The sequence below is a fragment of the Lontra canadensis genome, unplaced genomic scaffold (genome assembly GCF_010015895.1).
Source record: "Lontra canadensis isolate GAN:19392208 unplaced genomic scaffold, GSC_riverotter_1.0 scaffold136, whole genome shotgun sequence".
Lineage (NCBI taxonomy): Eukaryota > Metazoa > Chordata > Mammalia > Carnivora > Mustelidae > Lontra > Lontra canadensis.
The window spans coordinates 16,661-36,672 of record NW_022631130.1 but is presented as its reverse complement, the minus strand read 5'-3'; the positions used below and the strand labels follow the sequence as shown (position 1 = coordinate 36,672).

At 56.7% G+C, this 20,012-nt stretch overlaps 1 protein-coding gene across 25 annotated transcripts in view; it reads left to right on the top strand.

Annotated features, from left to right (window-relative positions):
- The window catches only part of BIN1 (bridging integrator 1), a 55,707-nt gene that overhangs the window by 22,450 nt on the left and 13,245 nt on the right, over nucleotides 1–20,012 (top strand). For 14 of the 25 annotated variants that reach the window (XM_032843179.1, XM_032843184.1, XM_032843185.1 and 11 more), the window contains exons 2-10: nucleotides 4,987–5,067; nucleotides 11,385–11,439; nucleotides 11,697–11,791; nucleotides 12,138–12,233; nucleotides 13,109–13,216; nucleotides 14,027–14,119; nucleotides 17,979–18,064; nucleotides 18,266–18,341; nucleotides 19,616–19,698. In XM_032843179.1, the coding sequence (XP_032699070.1) occupies nucleotides 4,987–5,067; nucleotides 11,385–11,439; nucleotides 11,697–11,791; nucleotides 12,138–12,233; nucleotides 13,109–13,216; nucleotides 14,027–14,119; nucleotides 17,979–18,064; nucleotides 18,266–18,341; nucleotides 19,616–19,698 (773 nt within the window). The remainder of the gene's footprint in view (nucleotides 1–4,986; nucleotides 5,068–11,384; nucleotides 11,440–11,696; nucleotides 11,792–12,137; nucleotides 12,234–13,108; nucleotides 13,217–14,026; nucleotides 14,120–17,978; nucleotides 18,065–18,265; nucleotides 18,342–19,615; nucleotides 19,699–20,012) is intronic. The other 11 variants (XM_032843183.1, XM_032843186.1, XM_032843193.1 and 8 more) reach the window with 1 other exon arrangement.

The window sequence follows — 20,012 nt, the reverse complement described above, 5'->3', positions numbered from 1 at the left end:
GGAAGGAGGGCTTAGAGCCCCCGGGAGGGGACTGTCCTGAGTTCAGGGCTCCAGGCAGGGCCACCCACCGTCAGCCCAGGGGGTGAGGGCCTGCGGACATGCTCACCCACACTGTATCTGCTGGGCTGGAGTGGCTTGTGCCCGGTGAGGCCTATGGGGTGCCCTTCCTCAAGTTTTGGGGGCCAGAAGCAGCAGAGAAGCTCAGAGCTTACTCCCATCTGTAAGACCTTAGGCTGTGTGTCCTGACTGATCTGTACTCCCCTGCCATCTGTCACACGGAGGTGAAGACACTCAACTATAGGAGGGGGCGCTTGGTGACTAATGTGCTTTGCTCGGGGCTCGGTGAGAAGTAAGTCATCAACTGCTCCTAGTTCAAACCAGCCTGGCCCCCAGGGGCTTTCTTGTTCTTCTGGGGTTGGTGGTCATGTAAGCATGGCTGTGCAGAGACACAGGTGTCTTGTCCCAGGGGCCATTTGCTGGCTGGGAGGAGGAGAGGTGAGGGTTTGGCAGGACGCCCCATGCTGGCTGTGGGAGTGGGATGCTCTGGGCTGTGAGAAAGGTCAAAGCACAGAGGCTGGGAGAGGGGCACCTCCTTCCTCCGAAGCTCCCCCTGGGCCCTGGTGGGCCTCCTCCGCTGCTCAGAGAGGGGCTGCTGGCGCTGGGTCATGGCCCAGGCTCAGTGAGGTGGGAGTGTGGATGCTCTCAGAAGGAGGTTTGTTTCTGCCACCAGCTGCTCGTCTCTGCCCTGCCCTGCACGGTCCCTTTGGGGGCACATGGGCTCCACTGCCCTCTGGCTGGGGTGAGGATGTGCTGAGAAGAGGTGGCCCTGATGAGGCCTTCTGGACTGCTGGCCGTTGGGCTACTGAACCGTCTCTACGCCCCCACCCTGGGCTAACACCGAGGTGTGGCAGGGCCTGTGCACCTGTCCTCTGTCCCATAATCAGAAAGGCTCCCCTTTTATTTTATTGCAAAGGCAGACATAGTGTGAAAGCGTGTGACATAGTGTGTGACAAGTGTGAAAGTGTGACGCCAGAGTGTCTGGGGCTCTCCCCCTACAAAACCCTTGGCAGGCAGTGGAAATCCTGCCTCTCTGCCTCCAGGCCTTCCTGCCCCCCGACTCCTGCTCATCCCTTGTAATCACCTTGGTTGTCCCACATTCCCTGAGCCCCTGGGAGCAGGCCCCTCTGGACACCCAGAGTCCCCCTGCTGCTCTCAGTGGTCTGCGTGTGAGCTTGGCACAAGAGCCAAGAGGCCCCACTAACCACGTGCTAAATGGATAAAGCTCTGGTGCCGCTGAGGCCCACGGCCACTGTTGGGAGGGGACTGGTCGTGGTCATGGTCTGGGGCTTGCCAGCAGCTGATCAGAAAGGCCTCTTACCGAGTGGCTGGGCCGTGGTAGGAGTTCCAGTTACAGCGATTGGGAAAAATGGAAGCTGGTAGTGGGAGTTTGTGGGATTTTACTGGACCGAGTTTCGTCCTGGTCTCTCTTCTGAGGCAGGCATGTCCAGCTTGTTTTTAGCCAGTCCAGCAGCGCCTTGAGGTCGGGGACCCAGGCTCCATGTCCTTCCTTCTGTCATCTGTTAAATGGGTGTGGGTGCAGTGAGGATTAATGAGGCCAAGGCCAGCACGCACTCACTGGGCGTTTTCTCAAGCCTTGGCCACAGAGGTTAAGCTGTTAGCCTGAGGTTGTGCAGAGTGGGGAGCTGGGCCACCTTCCTGTGCCGATCACTCCCCTGCACCCTGGCTCTTCAGGCCTGGGACCCCCTGGCACTGGCCCATGTCACCCTAGACCAGACCTCAGACTGATGGAAGTGCCCCCTCTAACTCTAGTTCTAAGGGTGACCTTCAGCTTTCTGTCCGTGTGTCAGGCTGAGTACTTTACACAGCCTTCCCTTTTGCATAAGAGGATACTTCGCCTGAGAGATGGGATGTTTTGTTCAAGGTCTTGACTCTGTCCTCAAAGCTCACGGCTTAGATTAGCCAGCAGCCACCAAGAGCAAATTCTGTGTCTGCCCTGTCCCCAGCCTTCTGCAGGAGCTGGGGACATGGAAAGGACTGGACACTGTCTCTGACCTCAGACTCTTCATGGGCCGGGACACAGCCAGAGGCAGACACTTGGGCACATGGCGCAGCAGTGAGGGGAGTAGGTCCCTGGCCCTAAGTGGTACAGGAAGTGTTGGGGAGAGAGGGGGCGGGGGTAGCTTCACGGAGGTGTCATCTGAGCCAAGTTTTGAAGGATGATAGGAGTTTGCTATCCATCTTGGAGGAAGGTTGGTGTCAGGCCTGGCCCCCCGTTGTGTGAAAGCAGCTCTGAAGGCCCAGTAAGAGACTGTTACTCGAGTGTGCCACACACAGAGATATACTTTACAGACACAAGCCTTAAGGTGGGTGCTAATGTTCTCTTTATTTCCCAGACAATGCCCTTGAGGCTCAGAGACAGTCCCTTTTCTTAGTGGTCTTCTCACCGCCTGGCCTGCTTGCTGTGGCTGGTGTGAAGACCTGTCTGGTGTAAGACCTACATCCCGGCTGGGGAACTGGGGCCAGGTGTGCATGTGTGTGTGAGGTTCTGGGGGCTTGGGGCCCTCAGGCGCTCTGGTGGCAGGACTAGGACTAGGGACCTTTGGCCGACTGAGTACATCTCCTTAGGGAGAAGAGAGATAGGGAGTGGACAGGGCCACCTTCCCAGTCCTCCTGTCTTGAGGGCCCATCTGGCCTTGACCCTGCTTCCTGGGAGCTTCATGCTCACTTCAGTGACCTCTTTTGACTTCTGGAAGTTCTTTCCCACCTGGTGTTCCATTTCTGTCTTTGGAGGTGGTGGGGCCAAGGGGCTGGTGTCTGATGGGGGTGAGTCACCCACTGAAGCTCCGTGCAGAGAGGTCCAGGCGCTTCCACAGCTCCACCCCATTTCCATGGGACCATCTGTGTATGGTTGCCAAGGGGGAGGTGGTGGGAGCCCGTGGCTGGCGGGAAGTGCTGATTTTCTTGCTCATGGTTGTTTTGTTTTGCTTTTTGCCTCTCACCTCAGTGTCAGCCTGTGGCCTACAGCTGCACTTGCCCAATAAACTGTGTTGTGACCATTACAGCACAAAGTTGTTGGCGGACTGCTCTCCCATGCCTATTCCTACTCCTCCTGCCGCCCATATCCTCCTTCACCATCCTCTGTGGCTTCTGGTCACCTCAAGTTATTTGAAATTCCCTGGTAACATACCTTACATCTTTCTGGTCTCCCCGCCTTTGCTGCATGCTCTCTCCCTGCCATCTGAGCAGCTGCCACTTCCCTCAGGAAGCCTTCTCTGATTGTCCAGGCTATATGGCTATCCACCCAGGCTCCTGCAGTGCCACATGCTGCCCTCTCTCTGGCTGGATCCATGTCTGATTAGCATCTGCTCCCACAGCAGAGGTGCCCATGGCTGTGCACAGAGCAGGCGCTTGGTGATGTGCTAAATGTACACGCCGAGAGAAGGTCATGGCAGCCTGGGCCCTCCTACAGCCAGTCAGGGCTGGGAAGGGTCCAGGCTCTGTTCTGGGACAGGGTATCCCTTGGTCCAGGCCGCCGTTTTCCCCTCCTCCTGCCACCCCCACCCACTGCCACCTTTCCTTCTCTCCCTTTCTTTCTTCTTTCTTTTTAAAAAATATTTTATTTATTTATTTGAGAAAGAGAGAGAGTGAACAGCGGGGAGGGGTGTAGGGAGAGGGAGAAACAGACTTCCTACTGAGCAGGGAGCTGGGTGCCAGGCTGGATCCCAGGACCCTGGGATCAAGACCTGAGCTGAAGGCGGACACTTAACTGACTGAGCCGCCCAGGCTCTCTTCTCCTTCTTTTTGGGCTTTGGCCACTGCCTTTGCTGAGCATCTCAGTGTTGTCCTTCTTCTTCCTGTGGAGGTGCTGTGAGTGGGGGTCTCTGTCTCCATTTTGGTCCCTGCTGCCCTCTCTTCCTGCAAACCCGCCCCATCTCTGCCTCAGCTTCCCCTTTCTGCAGCCTTTCTGTCCTCTTTCTCTTTCCCTGCCCTCTCCTCCCCATTGCCCTTACCCTTTCTTCCCTCCACCCCTCTATCTCTCTCATGATACTTCCTCTCAGGCTCCCGATCCAGCTCCTTCTTTTTCTAGGTCTTCCCCCCTTTTCTGGTCTTGGGTCTCTCTGCCTCTACCCAGCTCTCTCCCCACATCTGCCCTCCCCTCCTGCTCTCCCCACACAGCTGAGAAAGCACAGTTGTGACTCATCAGAAGAGTCTGCCTCTGAGATGTCTAGTTGGGAGTAGAGCGGGTGGCTGTGAGCTGTATGTGTGTGTGCATGTGTGTGTGAATGTAGGTGTGTTAGTGTGAGTGTGAGTACCACGAGTGGGCCCAGGATGGCCTGCTGGGTTGTGGAGAAGGGAGCAGGGTGGCTAGAGCAGGTCACATCTGAAAATCTAGTCAGATTGCGAGCTGGCTCCTAGCGATACAAACAGCCTGACCCCTGGCCACCCCTCGCTGCCCTCCGTGTCCTGGGGTGGCTACCTCCCAGCTCAGGGCTGCTCTGCTCCTTCCTCTGGTATTCAAGAGTCTTGGGACCAGGAAATGGAGTCATGTGGGGAGGTGTGGCTGCCCTTACCTGGCCCTTCTTTTGCTCAGATCACTTTTTAGCCACCAGGATTGGGTGGAACCCCCAGGGGTGCAGTGTGAGATAGCAAGGAGGGGTACCTGACCCCTCAAGCTGTCTTTAAGGGTGTTCCCCTCCTCCTAGTTTCAGTCATTCCAGCAAGCCTGACCTAAGCTCCTCCTCTTGGCTGATAGAGGATGAGGAGGTCTCAAGACTTGATGGACTGAGTGGCTTTTGGGGATCACAGCAGCCACGAGACTTTCTGATGGTCTGAGTGCCCTGGGCTGTGTGATGCTGGCTGTGGGCCTCCAGGACGTTGGCTGGGGTGGGAAGCCATCTGTGGTGTTGGTGATTGGGCGCTTTTGGTTTGGCCACCCTCTTACTCTTTCTCCTGCTGCCTTGGCAGGTCCTCCAGAAACTGGGAAAGGCGGATGAGACAAAGGATGAGCAGTTTGAACAGTGTGTTCAGAATTTCAACAAGCAGCTGGTGAGTGTGGGTGACCTTTTGCCTTAGGGACAAGGTCTTTTGCCTTTGGGACCTTTTGCCTTAGCTTGTGCAAAGTAGAAGTGAGGCTGCCAGGTAAAAAATGTCAAGAGCTGAGTTTGTGGAGTGAGACAGCTGGGAGAAGGGGCCAGTGTGGGCTGGCAAGGTCATGGAAGACTTCCTGGAAGAGGGAATACTGGCTTAGGGTGTGGACCAAGGGAAATAGGAGGGAGGGTTGGTGGGTATGCTGTAGGTCTTTGATAAGGGATATGGGGTGGATTGGCGGGAGGGTGGGAGGGTTTGGGTTGGAGTAGACAGTAGATTTTGGCCAAACTCTGGAAAACCTCGAATGTCAAGGCAAGTGGGAGCTAAAGAAGCTTCTTGTGAGGAGAGTGGCATTTACAGAATTTACTGTGGGAGCAGAGCAGACAGGATCTGATTGGAGCACTTGCTGAGCATGGCCTCTGGATGCCTCCCAGCAGCCCTGTAAGGTATCTAGTATCATCATTCCCCTTTTATAGATGAAGCAGTTGAGGCTCAGAGAAGTTGGGTAATTTGCCCAGGGCCATCCTGCTTTGGGGGTGGATTTAGAGCCATATTTGTTTGGTTCCAAAGACTGCAATGGCCCCTTACCAGCTCCTTTAGATAGTTAAGAGACCAGTGACAGGAGGGGCTGAATCAGGTGGGCAGCCTGGGGGCGGTGGTTAGATACCAGGGAGGATTTCCTGACTGAAGGACCCTGAATACCTTAATGGGGATGCCCCTGAAAACTTTTCCCTCACATACATCTACTAAGTCTAAAATTAGCCACCGCCCCCCCATGACCCTGAGATCAAGACCTGAGCTGAGATCAAGAGTCAGATGCTTAACTAGCTGGGCCACTCAGGTGCACCTAGATTTAGCCACTTCTGTGGCTGTATCTGAAGATATAGAAGAGGGGAATGAGATGAGCCTGGTGATTCTGTCCTCTCTGGGAAGGGCCTGGTGGCAGGAAGTGAGGGAGAGCTGGGCCATGGCCCTGTGGCTTCTAGGCTAGCCCTCAGTGAGTAACAGATGGGGATGGAGGCAAGCAGGGGCCACAAGAAATGGGCATGGGGGGTGGGGTCATCGTCTAAGCTGTGCTAGGAAAGGGGCCAAATAGACCCAGGTTTGGGGCTGGGAAGGACCAGGTTCTCCCTGCTCCTTGTTCATGCCTGAGGCCTCTGAAAGCACTGGAATGGAATCTGGGAGAGGGGGCCTTCTTTGGAGAACTTTGACAGTCCACTCACTGGCCAGGAGGTGGGAGCTGAGAAGCATGCTGGGAGAGGGTGGGGGGCATGCTAGGAAAGGGCCAGAGGGCATGCTGGGAGAGGGCTGGGGAGTATACTGGGAGAGAGTGGGGGGCATGGTGGCAGGGGGCTAGGAGGGGTATGCTGGGAGACGGGGTGGGGGGGTATGCTAGGAGAGGCCCCAGGGGGTATGCTGGGAGAGAGTAGGGGGCAAGCTGGGTGAGAGTGATGGGCATGCTGGGAGACAGTAGGGGGCAAGCTGGGAGAGGCCCTTGGGGGTATGCTGGGAGAGAGTAGAGGGCAAGCTGGGTGAGAGTGAGGGGCATGCTAGGAGATAGTAACGGGTAAGCTGGTAGAGTGCCGGGTTTGGGTAGATACCTGATGGAAGAGAGGGGTTTGGAGAGCAGCTGGGACAGTCTCCAGGGCCAAGCCCACCCTTGCCTGACAGTGGAGCTCACTGAGAGTCTCTTTAGGGCAGGGATGGGAGCCCTCAAGGCTGCTTGTCCCCCAGGCCACAAATGGGAGGGGTTTCAAGGCCCAGGTATGTGCCATGTCAGAACCATCTATGGGCCCTGTGGCCTTGGGTGTCCTGCTCCTTGGGCTTTGGTTTTGTTACCTGCAAAATGGAGGCTTGGACAAGCAAAGCCTGATGTCTTTGCTTCTGGTTCTTTCTGCTGAAAGTGCCTGTGGTAGGTCCCTTGCTCAGCTGGCTTCCTCAGGCTGTGTGGGATGCTCTGAAAGTCCTTTAGGGAATCACTGTTTCTAGATCCCTATTGTGGACGAGGTACTGCTTGTGTGTCACAGACCCAAACCTTGTGTTCTTGAGGCGTGTGCTGATACTCTCTTCATAGAGTAGGCGCTTGAAGCTCAGCGGGGTTAAGCGACTCTTCCAAGGACCCACAACGCATGGTGTCCGGATCTGTCCACTCTCAGTTTCCCTCTCTGGAGCTGAGTCCTGGTACTGAGGATGACTGGCTAGGCTGGGGAGAGAGATTGGGGCAGCTCCTGATCTGGGTGGGGGGTGATGGGGCTGCCTCATCAGCCGGACTGTTTGGCGGAAGGTGAGCAACGTACGCATCTGGGAGCTGAGGTTCCACGCGGTCTGCCCCCAGTGCAGGAACTAGAACATTACTCCCTGCTTTCGTCCCTCAGAGTCACCCCCGCTGGGCCCCGGCTCTGGATGAGGAGTCACTCTGATTCTGGGCAGAGCCACCAGGGAGTGAGGCCAGCACTTAAGACAGTCAGTGCTGGTGGCCCCCTGGAGGTAGACACGTAGTGGTCTCTTGAGCTGGGGCTCTGTCTGCCTTCAGGTCGGGTGGGGTGGCTGGCTTTTCAGGGGCCAAGTAAGAGGGGGTAGATTTGAGATCTCATTTGAGACTTGGGGTAACATTCTCTTGGGGGGTTAAGGCAGCCACGTGATTCTGGATTTGATGGGTGTGTGGGCAAGGCTGGGCCCCCAGGCTTGGGAGACCCTGGGGAAGATGGGATGGATATTGAGCATGGGAAGTCTGCAAGCTGAGTGTTCTCCTGCTCTTTTATTTGTGAAGACCACATACAGTGTCCTAGCTGGGGACTGGGATGGCAGGGAATATGGCCTTTAAGGAAGCAAATCTGCTACCCCTTCCTATAGGTGCCCTAGGTGAGGCCGTAGGTCACTGGCTCTCACGAGAGGCAGGTTTCATAGCCCTTTCTGGGTGTACTCAGCACCAGTCCTGGCACTTCTGCCCTCTGTCCCTGCACAGAGAAACAGAGCTTGGCCCACTCAGAGGGATGGCTCCCGGGAAGGCCTGAGTAGTACCTGAGCTGGGGGGCTGTGGAGGGGAGGGGAGTGGACCAGGCTCTTCCTCCTGGGACCACCTGTAGCTTGCACGCAGGGGCTCATTATTGCTGTTGGCTTGTCTGTTGTCGAGGTGGGGCCAGGTGGGATTCCTTCTTGTTCTCAGGGCCCACTGTGGTTGAAGGGGGGATCCCGGGCTATTGTGTGAAGATCCTCTGGGACTGACTGCAAGGGCACAAGTCAGCTGGAGCCAGAGGGAGTCCTGCAGGAGGGATGTCCTTTCCCCCTAGACTCACTGGGAAGATGAGGGCTTGGGTCTTCAGACCACTGGTGGGGGCTGGTGTCAGGGGAGGCAGGGGAGCACCCTTTGAAGGGAGGTATAGCAGGGATGTGGGGTGTGGGCCAAGTCACCCCCGTGGAGCTACGCTAGGTGTTGGTACTGGGTTGTGGCGTCCTTCCAGACTCCGAGTCCAGAGGCAGGAGAGCAGGCTGAAGGGATCGTGCTCCAGAATTTTATTGCTCCCTCAGCTGCTCTGCAAGGAGTATGTTAAAGCCCCAGGGACCTCCAGAGAGCTGTTTCTCAGGTGCCCTATGTGGGGGGGCCAAGGGAGCCAGTTTGGGAGCAAACACACAGGTTCTGCATTGGCCTGCTGGGCGCTGCCCTGCGGGAGGCAGCTGCCTGGGGGAGGGCTGGGCCTCATCCTGGGCACTGACTGCGGAGTGCGGCTGAGGGGCCAAGCTGCAGCTGGCACATGCGAGGCAGAGCTCCGGGGGTGGCCCCTTGCACATCTGTGCCCAGTGTGCCTGATCACAGCATGGCCTTGTTTGGGAAGCACAAGGGGCCCTGGTACGGCCTGAGGCCCCGGGCAAGCACAGCAGCCCGCCCCTGGGGAGATCCCTTACTCGGGGTGCAGAGGAGACAGGCTCTCGCAGGATGATGAGGAGGGGAGGGAGATGACGGTAGCTTGGCAGGAAGAGAAACCGAGTGTGTAAGAGTCTGTGGCATCAGATGAATGCAATAGCCTCGAGTCAGAAGCACGTCTGAATCCTCCTGTCCGTGCCTGAAGCATCAAGAGTGGGACGGGCCCTTCCCCATTCCTGGTCTCACAGGGCCCACATCTGAGCCCTGATGGTCTCACAGGGCCCACATCTGAGCCCTGATGGGATTCCAGAGAGGGTTCAATGCTGTGGACTGGCCCTTGTTTCTTCCTTTATCTTTAATCAGCAGGCCACAAGCTTTGAAGTTCCTCAGAATTCCGTGTGGCTAGGGTTCTAGAGGCTAGTCTGTGGTCTGTGGGGATTGATGGAATTTTGGAGAGGGTTTTTTTTTTTCCTTTCCACCACCCCTTGTTTCCCTCCCACATTGGCCCCTTCCCTCCCCCCCCGCCCCCGCCACATTGAACATCTTATGTGCCGCCCTGGAACCGTCCCTGCACAAAACCTTTCTGTCTTCTGGAAGCCTTCATCATAACAAGCAGGCCGCTGCCTGTGGGGCCTGAGTGCCCAGGCTCTGGGGTTACTCACTGGTTCTACCAGTCTGCGTAGCACCGGGCAGGTCACCGAACCTCTCAGCTCCCTCAGTGGTCAGGCAGGGACAATGATGCTACGGAGACGAGTATAGGTCAAGAGCCAGCCCCACTGGACCACTGCTGTGTGACACTCTGAGGACACCAGGAGAGGAAGAGCAGGATCTGCCTATGAGGAGGGGGAGCCTGTTTCCAGGGGGTGGGGAGGCAGGTGCAGGAGAGGTTTGAGGGTGCCTAGGGTGTGCCCAGAAGGCTGGTTATGCCCCTGCTTACCATGGAGACCACCTTTCACCTCCTGTAGAGGCGCCACAGGCCAGAAGGGGGACTGTGGCATCTTGCTTGGTCTGTGTCTGCCTAGTGCTCTGCCAGGACAGGGGGTTTGCCGAGCTGTGAGAGCCTCAGGCAGGGACACTCCAGGAGGGTGCTCTTCCCCTGCAGAAGCCAGCCTCTGGCACTGCTGTCCTTGGCCCTCCAGAAGCCCTCTCTCCTCCTGTCCCCCCACTGCCCCATATCACCATCCTCAGCATAAGGCCCATCTCCGGCAGCGGCCCTTCAAGGCTAAGGGCCTGGCCTGGCTCACTTGTGCTGTGCTTCCCGAGTATGCATCAGCCTGTGGTCTGCCAGGCGGGGGTCATTCATCCCAGCTAACCGAGGAAGAGACTGAGGCTCAGAGAGGTTTGGTCACTTGTTTAGGACTACATGTCCAATGACAGCCAGATTTGGGTGGGTCTTCATAACCTCAAAGCCAGTGTGCTCTCTCTCCCTTTGTACATGACTTCTGGAAGCTCCTGCATCTCACTCTTGGTGCTCCCATACCTTACCTGTTGGCTCAGCCTGCCCACCCCCTCTCTCACCTGGGGCTCAGTTTTGCTGTTCCTGCCTTGTGTGGAATTGATAATCCAGAGGAAGTGGAGGCTTTGCCTACGGGTGTGTCGTCTCTGCTTGTCCTGCTGTCTCAGCAAGTCCCTGGGGCTGCCTCCCCATCTCAGGGCCTTCCCTGGCTGGCCCAGTCCCCTGGCCAATCTTTTCCTCTTACATCCTATATCCTCCCTTGGCTGGGCCAGTGTCCTGAGAGTCATGGGCATGACCCCCACCCCCCACTTCTGTGCAGCCTGGCTAAGCCATTCCCTTCCACCTTCTAGAGTCTACCTCCAGGGCCATCCTCCGTCCCTGGCATGAGGCAGTGGGAGCCTGCTGGCCTAAGCTTTTGGGGCAAGGTGTTGGGTGTTCCACTCCCCTGTTCTGTGCTCATTGGTCTCCCGGTCCGTCGTTGTCTGAGGGCACGCCTGGGACATACGCCAGTCCCACTATACATGTGTGCTGTGTCATTTGTATCATTCAGGTTGTGCCTTATTTGGGGTGGCAGGGTCTCCACTTTCCTGCCTTCCTTACTGGACTGAGAAGACTGTCTGGAAGAGATAGGTGCTGCCAAACCAGGAGGAATATCCCATGGCGCTCAGGGCTCCAAGGCAGGGGTGGGAATGAGGAGCATGGGATGCTCCGTACGCATTTGCATCCAGATAGGAAGGAGCTGCCGTGCTCCGAGGGGTGCTCTGGGCCAGGTCGTGCCCAGGAACTATTGCACAGATCTTGTCTTCTCCAGTCCTGCCAGTGCCCCGATGAGGACAGCTGATCTGGGGAGGCCATCAGGTACAGCCTGCGTTTCTCCACATGGGAGTGTAAGAAGAACAGGGTCAGGCACAGCGTGTGCCCCAGGCCCTCACCCTGGTCTTATCTTTCTCTTTGCAGACTGAGGGCACTCGACTGCAGAAGGATCTCAGGACCTACCTGGCCTCAGTCAAGGGTAAGGGGCAGGAGAGGACCTGGTCTGAGTAGATGGGCTTCATGGGACACTGAGGGGCCTTTGCCACATGAAGCTGATGGGGGCAGAGCTGGGACGGGGACCAGGGTTTGTGGTGAAGGGGTAAGTGCTGGCAGTGGGGACCCACATACCTCCTGGGCCTTCGGAATTGGGGGCAAGGGCGACCCTCCGTGTCCTGCCCCTGCCCCCGTCTTCATCCCCCATGGCCCTGGCTGCAGCATGGCCCTTCTGCCCCACAGCCATGCACGAGGCCTCCAAGAAACTGAATGAATGTCTGCAGGAGGTATACGAGCCCGACTGGCCTGGCAGGGATGAAGCCAACAAGATAGCTGAGGTGAGCGTGAGGCAGGTGACCTCCGTCCTTCCCAGAGGGCCCTCTGGTTTCAGCCCCAGACCCATCCCGCTCTGCCTTATGCTCGGGGACAAGCCCTTCTGGCATTCACATGCTGTGTGCCCTTGGGCAAATCACCTCCCCTCCCCGACCCTCCCAGCTCTGGGCTTATCTGTTCCTTACAGTGGCCCTGGAAGAGGCTATTGGGCAGGAGTTATTACCCCCATTTTACCTGAGGTTCTGAGAAGCTTCTGGCCTGTGAACCCCAGGTCTCTGGGAGGAGAGAGCGGGGGACTGGGCATGGCCCAGCTCCCCTGGCCATATTCTTATGAGCCCTCACCTCCTTCAGAACAATGACCTCCTCTGGTTGGATTACCACCAGAAGCTGGTGGACCAGGCGCTGCTGACCATGGACACATACCTGGGCCAGTTCCCTGACATCAAGGTGAGAGGCACCCTTTGTAGGTCTGTCCTGCTCTGGCCCTGTAGCCTGTGCAGGGGAGGCAGGCGCTGAGGTGACCCTGTCCTGAAGGCGGGCACCTCTCTCACCAGGCAATTCATCCTTCCCTCTGAGGCCAGCTCACCGGCCTCCAGACCTGGGCCTTTCTGAGCTGAGGCCTTTGGGTCTCCAGACTATGGGAAGAGACCCCATGATGCACTTATATCTGTTTGACCATGTCACTGTGGAACAACTATAAGGTTGTAGGAAGTATATAAGGGGAGGTGAGGCCTGAGCACGGGTGCCTAATAGGTGCCCTCCGCTGTGGCCGTTGGGCTCTGGGTGCTGCAGACGTGGAAGCAGAGGTGTTGAGGCCATTTGGTGGTTGTTGTGCTAGACCTGATCCCCTGGGGGTTGGGCTTCATGTTGGCCCCCATGGTACCCAATGCAGATGCCTTGGGCTCCTCAAAATGCCTTATGGGGAAGGCAGGAGGGAGGCAGTGGTGCTAGCCTGGGAGTAGAGAAGCCTGGGGTCCGGCGGGGAGGAGGCTTGTTGACACATTATGGCTGGTGGGTACTGGCAAAAGTGTCTGGAGATTGAAGGCAGTGGTTTGACCTCTGGATAAGCACGGACCCCCAAGGTCATAGGCTGCCTTGAAGGGGTGAGCTCTTTGCCTCCAGAAATGTTGGAGCAAGCGAGTCAAGCATGCATTAGATGCGCTTTTGAGCCTGGGGTCGATTGCCCTGCGCCTTTCGGCTTCATCCAGTTTCCAGTGCCCATAGCCCAGTTTCTCTGAGCGCAGCCTGGGTCAGCATCCCAGCGTGGGTGCCAGGCCCTGTTCAGCAACCCTCCCCCCACCCAACCACCATCTGTCCTCCAGTCACGCATTGCCAAGCGAGGGCGGAAGCTGGTGGACTATGATAGTGCCCGGCACCATTACGAGTCCCTCCAAACCGCCAAAAAGAAGGATGAAGCCAAAATTGCCAAGGTAAGGGCTGGAGGGCAGGGCTGGGGGAGAGTCAGAGGGGGGTACCCAGGTACCCTGGAGGGGCCTTCTTCCTGGGTCGTATTCACCTCACCCCTTTGCACTGTTGGGTCTCACTGCTCCCCTGGGGCAGGAATCATCAACCCCACTCGCAGATGGGTTTACAGCTGGTGACTAGTCCCAGGTAGTAAGCGGGGTGGGGGATGCTGCTGGGCCCATGGCAGGTGAGGGAAAAGCACTTGTGGGCACCTGAGAGAGGGCCCACCCTGCCCATCCTGTGGTGCTTGCCCTGGGCCCTGGGCCCTCTGCCCTGCTCTGAAGCCACTTTCCAGGATGAGAACAGGTCTGGCTTGGGTTTCACTGGAGCGGCCCCTCCCGATCTGGCGTGCTCTGAGTGGAATTCTGTCATGGGAGCCGAGGTGACCCTGTCTCCGCTGGAACAAGCCTGAGGGCACAGGGCTTGAGCTGGTCACACTGTCCACAAGTGAGGGTCTGAGGGTGGATCCCCCTCCCCAGTCCACCCTGGGACAGGAACAAGCTTGCTGAGCCCCTGCTAACGATTCTCATATTTTGCTTTGCAGTTGGAGTTCACCCCTTTCTCTGCCCCTTCCCCAGGGCTCCCCTTAATTCTTTTAGCCTCAAGGGATCTTACCTGCTGGGGGGCTGGACCCCTGGAGGGGTGGCCGGCTTGTTTGTCACTGCATTTGGGACGTTTGGACTTGGTGTTTAATATCTGTGTCTCTGTTTCTCTCTCCCCATCTCCCTCCTGTTTCTCCACTCTCCTTTGCCTTGACCTCCCCTCCCCACCCCCAGCCTGTCTCGCTGCTTGAGAAAGCTGCCCCCCAGTGGTGCCAAGGCAAACTGCAGGCTCATCTCGTAGCTCAAACTAACCTGCTCCGAAATCAGGTGACACTGGCTTCTAACCTTGCATGTGCTGGTGCCTTCTGGTCTGTTGTCCTGTCCTTGGCGCTGGGCGCCTGTCTTGCGCTGCCCAGGGCGGGGGAGGGCTCAGTCACTCTCCTGGGTTGGGGGGCAGGGCCGTTTTCAAATGCCTCTGCTTAGAGAGCACCTGATTTTTTTAAAAAATATTTTATTTATTTATTTGACAGACAGATCACAAGTAGGCACAGAGGCAGGCAGAGAGAGAGGAGTAAGCAGGCCCCCTGCTGAGCAGAGAGCCCGATGTGGGGCTCGATCCCAGGACCCTGAGATCATGACCTGAGCTGAAAAGAGTGCCTGATTTAGATGAGACTTGAGGTCAAATGCGGCAGGGGAGGTGCTGAGAGAGGCTTGGGGCTCTGGTTAACCTGGGTTGGGCCCCAGTCTATTGCTTCGTGCCCAGGTCTCTGGTAGTCCTAGGACTCTGTGAAATCCTAGCCTCTGGGAACACAGGAAAGCCTCTGAGCCATTTGTCCTCTCTGAGGTCTCCTGTCCTGACATGTATGGTCTTAGAGTCTCATAAAAGCTGGAAAGCTATCCAGAATTTACCAAAGAGACAAATCTGTCTGGAGAGGCAAAATCCCCAGCTCAAAGGGACCCTTGGGACCTGTGGACCCTCATGATGCTCCTGGATGGGGAGCCCTGGCAGGGCTCTTCAAGTGTGGCTGGGATGCTGAGACCTGGGGCCTAAATGGTCTGCCCGTTAGGAGTTCCATGAAGGGCAAACTATGCATCACAGTGGTTCTGGTGGGCTTCTTGGAGGAGGGTCTTTGTACAAAACTCCTGACTGGTCCTAATACTCTGACAGTACTTCACTCTTCTCAGCCCTCTGTCCTTGGGATGGGTTGGGGTCTGGGTGAGCTCAGTGTGTCCGAGGACCACTATATACACCCTGGGAGAGGTTGCATCATGGTTTCCTCTCCAGTGAAACTGACAGGACTCCAGCACCCCTTCATGGTCCTGAGGTGGGGATGGGCCACGGAGCCCTGACCCACAAGGTTGGGTTTCTCTTTGGGCAGCTGCCCCATGTTTTCTGGGCCATCTCCTGATTTCATCATCTTCCACCCACATGTGTTGAATGCCTGTGATGTGGAGAGCTCTGGGCTCAGCATGGGATCACGGCCCAATTTCTTACCTGACTTGCTGCCTGATTTCTTTTAGGCCAAAGTTATGGGCTGACTTTGGAGTTGGTGACAGTCCCACCCTGAGGCTGGGGTAACCTGGATCTCCACAGTCTGGGGGAGATGGTCCATGGGAAGTGGAGAAGAGTTGGGGCTGGAGCACCAGCCTGACAAGTAGAGTTCAGGACTTCTGGCTGGAGGGAGAAGGGGCCACTGACCCAGTGCCAGGGTGTCTGCATAATTTTCCCTGAAATGGGTTTCGTGGGAGACCAGATGAAAATTTTTGTTGTCCCTGAGAAACAGGGACAATAAGGGCTTGGGGATAGTGCCTATGGTTTGATTTTGGGCTCCTGAGATGGGTGTGGATGGGGGATCCTGCTGGGAGGGCCCCACACCCCTACCTCAGGGGAGCCACTAGGGAGGCTAACACACATGATCTCATTTTTGGATGTTGGACTGCAGATGTTTGGCCTTTTGGCCAAATTGGCTTTCCCATTTGGACCCAATTTTTATTTGAGCATATCCTCTTTCTGCCCCCACCCTGCCTTAGGCCTGGCTGGAAGAAGGGAGCCTTCTGAGTTCCCATGGGCAGCTGGCTGGCTGTGAGCTGGGGCACTGGGGTCCTGAGACTGTCCTGCTGGTTAACTTGACTCTGGGGAGGGAGTGTGACCTGATGAAGCTGTGCTCTCTCAAGCTGACCAGCACCACATACCCTGTTGGCTCATCTTGAGCTGCTCTCCACACTAGCCACAGTCCCCTCAAACCTGCCTGCAGGACCCTGGTGCCCTGCAGCCTGTTCAGTGGCCTGTTGTGGCTGCTCCGTGTGTCCATCTGCATCTAGTTGAGCCATTGCGGCTGCAAAGCCTCCCCAACAATGGACAGCTCTCCCCCCACTTCCTGCCACCCCAAGTGCTTCTGAAACAGCCCGAATATGAGGAATGGGACCCAAAGGGAATAACAGACAGAGGCCCTGAGTCCCAGGAACACTAAAATAGAGGCACCCTCTTCTTTGCAGCATCGCTGGGTGTGTGAATAGGGCTTGGGCTACCCACGTGGGCTGCTGTGCCACTGTCGTCATCATTGTCATGGATGTTCATCCGAGGCGTTATGACCAGCATTTGGGGAGGTGGCTGAATCCCCATGTTGAGGTGGTCTCTGGGGGTATGGGAGCCAGACCAAGGCAGGTTCCTGGGGAACATGGGCCTTGAGCCAGACCCCTGGCAGCTGGGTCGGAGAGGTGTGTGACAGCGCCGGCACTGGTTACCCCTGTGGGAGTCACTCGTTCTAGGGGTTGTAGACTCATGTTAGTGGCCTCCACTCAGGTACCAGGATGCCCCGTGGGGTAAGGCGGGGAAGGCCCTCTGGATCTGATCCTCTGTGGGAGCTGCACCAGGCATGCATGTTCAAACAGACATTTCTTTTCTTTCTTATTTTTTTCCCCCCTCCTCTACCTTTAATTTTTAAATTAGATTTTAAAAAGTTAGGCATGGAGCTTATGTTCCTTCTAGCAAGTTCTGATAACCTGAAGGTAATTGTAGTCAGGAGGAAGGTGGCCTCTCTCTCCTCCAGCCCCCACCCATGTCACTGAGGCTGGGCTGACTGGGGCTGGTGCCTGAAGCTGGATGGGACAGCTGGGTGGGCCGTGGAAATCGTGTGCTTTGTGGCAGTTTGGCGTTCTGGCCAGTTGGTTTGCCTTTGCCAGAGGGCCTGAGAATGTAAAGGCTGCTGGCGGGAAGTGTTCTCCGGGGAGGGGCCTGCCACGTTCCTGGGTTGTGACTCAGACCCTGAATCCAATTCACCCCCCTGAGTCACTGTTTCCAGCAGCCCCTTCCAAATGAGCTAGCAGAGCTCCTTCTCTCCTCAGGGTCTGTGACTCATCCCTACCCTTCCCTCAGCTTCAGCCCGCTGCCTTATTCCCTACAGTCTTTGGCTGTGGGATGGGGCCTTAGCGCCACCTGATGGTGGGCATGAGCAGGCCTGGAGGGCACTGGGCCTGCCCTGGGAAGGGTGAAGGCTTTGGGGGTGAGCACAGGCATCCTGCCCAGCAGCCTAGCTCCCTCCTCCCCTGGCCCTGCCCTCCCCCCCATCTTTCCCCTGCCTTTCCTGGATGTGCCTGAGCTGCTGCCTCTGGCCTCCAGCTGGTGGGGACAGGTCACAGAGGAGAGAGGAGTAGGGATAGGAAATACTGCTGCCACATCCTACAGGGAGGTGGCTGAGGCAGAGTAGGACCTGCTTTGAGAAAGGGACACTCAGGCAGGGACAGCAAGGGCAAGGCCAAGGGAGCTGGGCAGCAGGTTGATGCTTAGCCTGAGAGGGGGTTACAGGTAAGTGGGCAGAATCCATGCTGGGCTTGATCTAGGGTCTGCCTCTGCCTCCTTCCTGGGCCCCAGCCCCTGGGCCCCTTGTCTTGAGCTTTCTTGGAGTGCCCTGTTCACTTCTCATCTCTCTCCTGGCCCACGTGGGGCTAATGGGCTGCTCTCCTTTCCCCTTCCTGGAGCAGACCTGGAGGCAGGTGTCCTGAGAGGGGAGCATGGGGAAGTCCCCTTGAGTGTCCTCATCTGGTTTAACCCTATCTTGCCCAGAGCCCTGGTCCTAATGTGTTGGGTGGGAGGTTAGGGGGAGCAGGTCTTGGGGGTGGGCTTGGCCTGGCCTGGGCTGGCAGGGACTGAGGCCCCCAGAGGGGAATGACCAGTCCCGCCCCTCAGGCAGAGGAGGAGCTCATCAAAGCCCAGAAAGTGTTTGAGGAGATGAACGTGGATCTGCAGGAAGAGCTGCCATCCCTGTGGAACAGGTAAGTCCCAGGAGGTCGTTGGGCTGAGTCTTGGCCTCTCTCCTGAGGCTTTAGGCGGTATCTTCCTGTGTTTGTCCACTGGGCCCCATGTCTTCCCATGGTTTGGGTCTCTGGGGTGGGTGGAGGTGCGGCTCTCCTGGGCTGTCTGCACTGACCTGTGTGTTCACTTCGCCCTTTTGCTTCCCTTCCTCCCTCCCGCAGCCGTGTAGGTTTCTATGTGAACACGTTTCAGAGCATTGCGGGCCTGGAGGAGAACTTCCATAAGGAGATGAGTAAGGTAGGCCCTGGTGACCCCTGTGCACTTCAGGCCTTGGGCTGTGCTCTGGTGCCAAGGGCCAGGGGCAGAGGCGTACAAGGGGCCGGTCAAGTGCCCTCTTTCCGGCTGGGGCTTGGTGCACACTGGTGACCACAGCGCCACTTCTGGGCCCTGGTCCCACCTAGCCCTGCCCTCCAGGAGCTCTCCATTCTGAGTGTCCAGGCCCAGCTGGAGTGCTGGAGAGGCTGTGAGCAGGACCCCTAGGCCCAGCCCTTGTCTCCTTCCAGTCCCCAGTCCAATCCTCCTTCCTGGACAGAGACAGCCCCTCTCCAGCTGTCAGTGTTGACCCAGAAAGCTCAGAGACAGAGAATGGTGGCACCCTCTCCCAGTTCATAGGCAAATAATAAAGTATTGGAATTTTCTCAATTTTTCTCTCATCTTTTTTAAGACATTGAAACATATCTGTTTTATCTGCCAGAATCTGGTATAAGAAGGGGTCTGATTAGCTTAAATTCTTATGTTGTGCTATGTTCATTTTAACTTAACTGGCAATTAAACTTGCAAAGCAGAATTGGAGAAACCCAGTGTTGGCAGCCCTTCCCTCTATGCTGTCAGCAGGTCTGACTCTGTCTCTTGGCCCCAGAGGAACAAAGTGATGGTAGTGGATTCCAGGCCCAGGGTGGGAGGAGAAAAAGCAGCTTGGGGCCTATCCTGAGTCACCACCCTGACCATGGTTTCCTGCCTTTTAGGTCTTCCCTTTCTTTTCCTTCCTCCCTTTAAAGATCTGAGACAACTTATGAAAAATTAAAACAAACAAACAAACAAACAAACAAACAAACAGAAAAAGGCATTTGAGGAAAGGAAACCTCTTATCTTGCCTGTGCTTTTGGTGAAATCTCTGGCAGTCATAATGTGGCCTGGAAACATCTTGGCAAAATGACCTTAACAGATAGAATCTGAAGTTAGTTTGCAAAAACAATTAAAAACATTTAAAAACAGTACATGTTGTGTGAGGCATTTTAGGAAATTTCTATGAGTCGAAAGAAAAGACAGTCCTCCGAAACAGTAACGATTTAGCAATGGAGCCCGTTTCCTCCATTTTCCCCTTTGGTTTTCTGGGTCTGGTGTGCGTTTCCCAGTTCCGACTGATAGAGTAAGGAAAGCTTATTCCTGGTCAGGGACAGGGGTGCCAGGAAGGGGCCAGGGTGTGGGAGAAGCAGGGATGTGACTGGGGACAGTGGGGCTGTTTGGTGGCCCCAGAGGCACTGCCCACCTGCCTGCTGTTTCTCCTGCAGCTCAACGAGAGCCTCAACGATGTTCTGGTCAGCCTGGAGAAGCAGCACGGGAGCAACACCTTCACAGTCAAGGCCCAGCCCAGGTGTGTGGCACGCACTGCGGTCCGGCTGCAGATGGCTGGGAGGAGGTGTGGTCCTGGGTGGCTCATTCCTGCCAGACCAGGGCGAGGCTTGCATGCCACGTCCCTCCGGTGTGTCCCACTGGGAAAGAGCACTCCTGGGCAGTCTGTGTATGCCCTGAGCCTGGGCCTGCCTCTCCCATTGGTGGAGTTGGAGTAGCCAGGGACGCTGTGCAGCTCTGGAGGGGAGGCCCAGGAACTAAATGATTCAGTGCTGGAGCAGAGCCACCTGGGAGGTGAGCCTTCCTCCTAGAGCTGGGAGGCAGTGCAACCTTTCC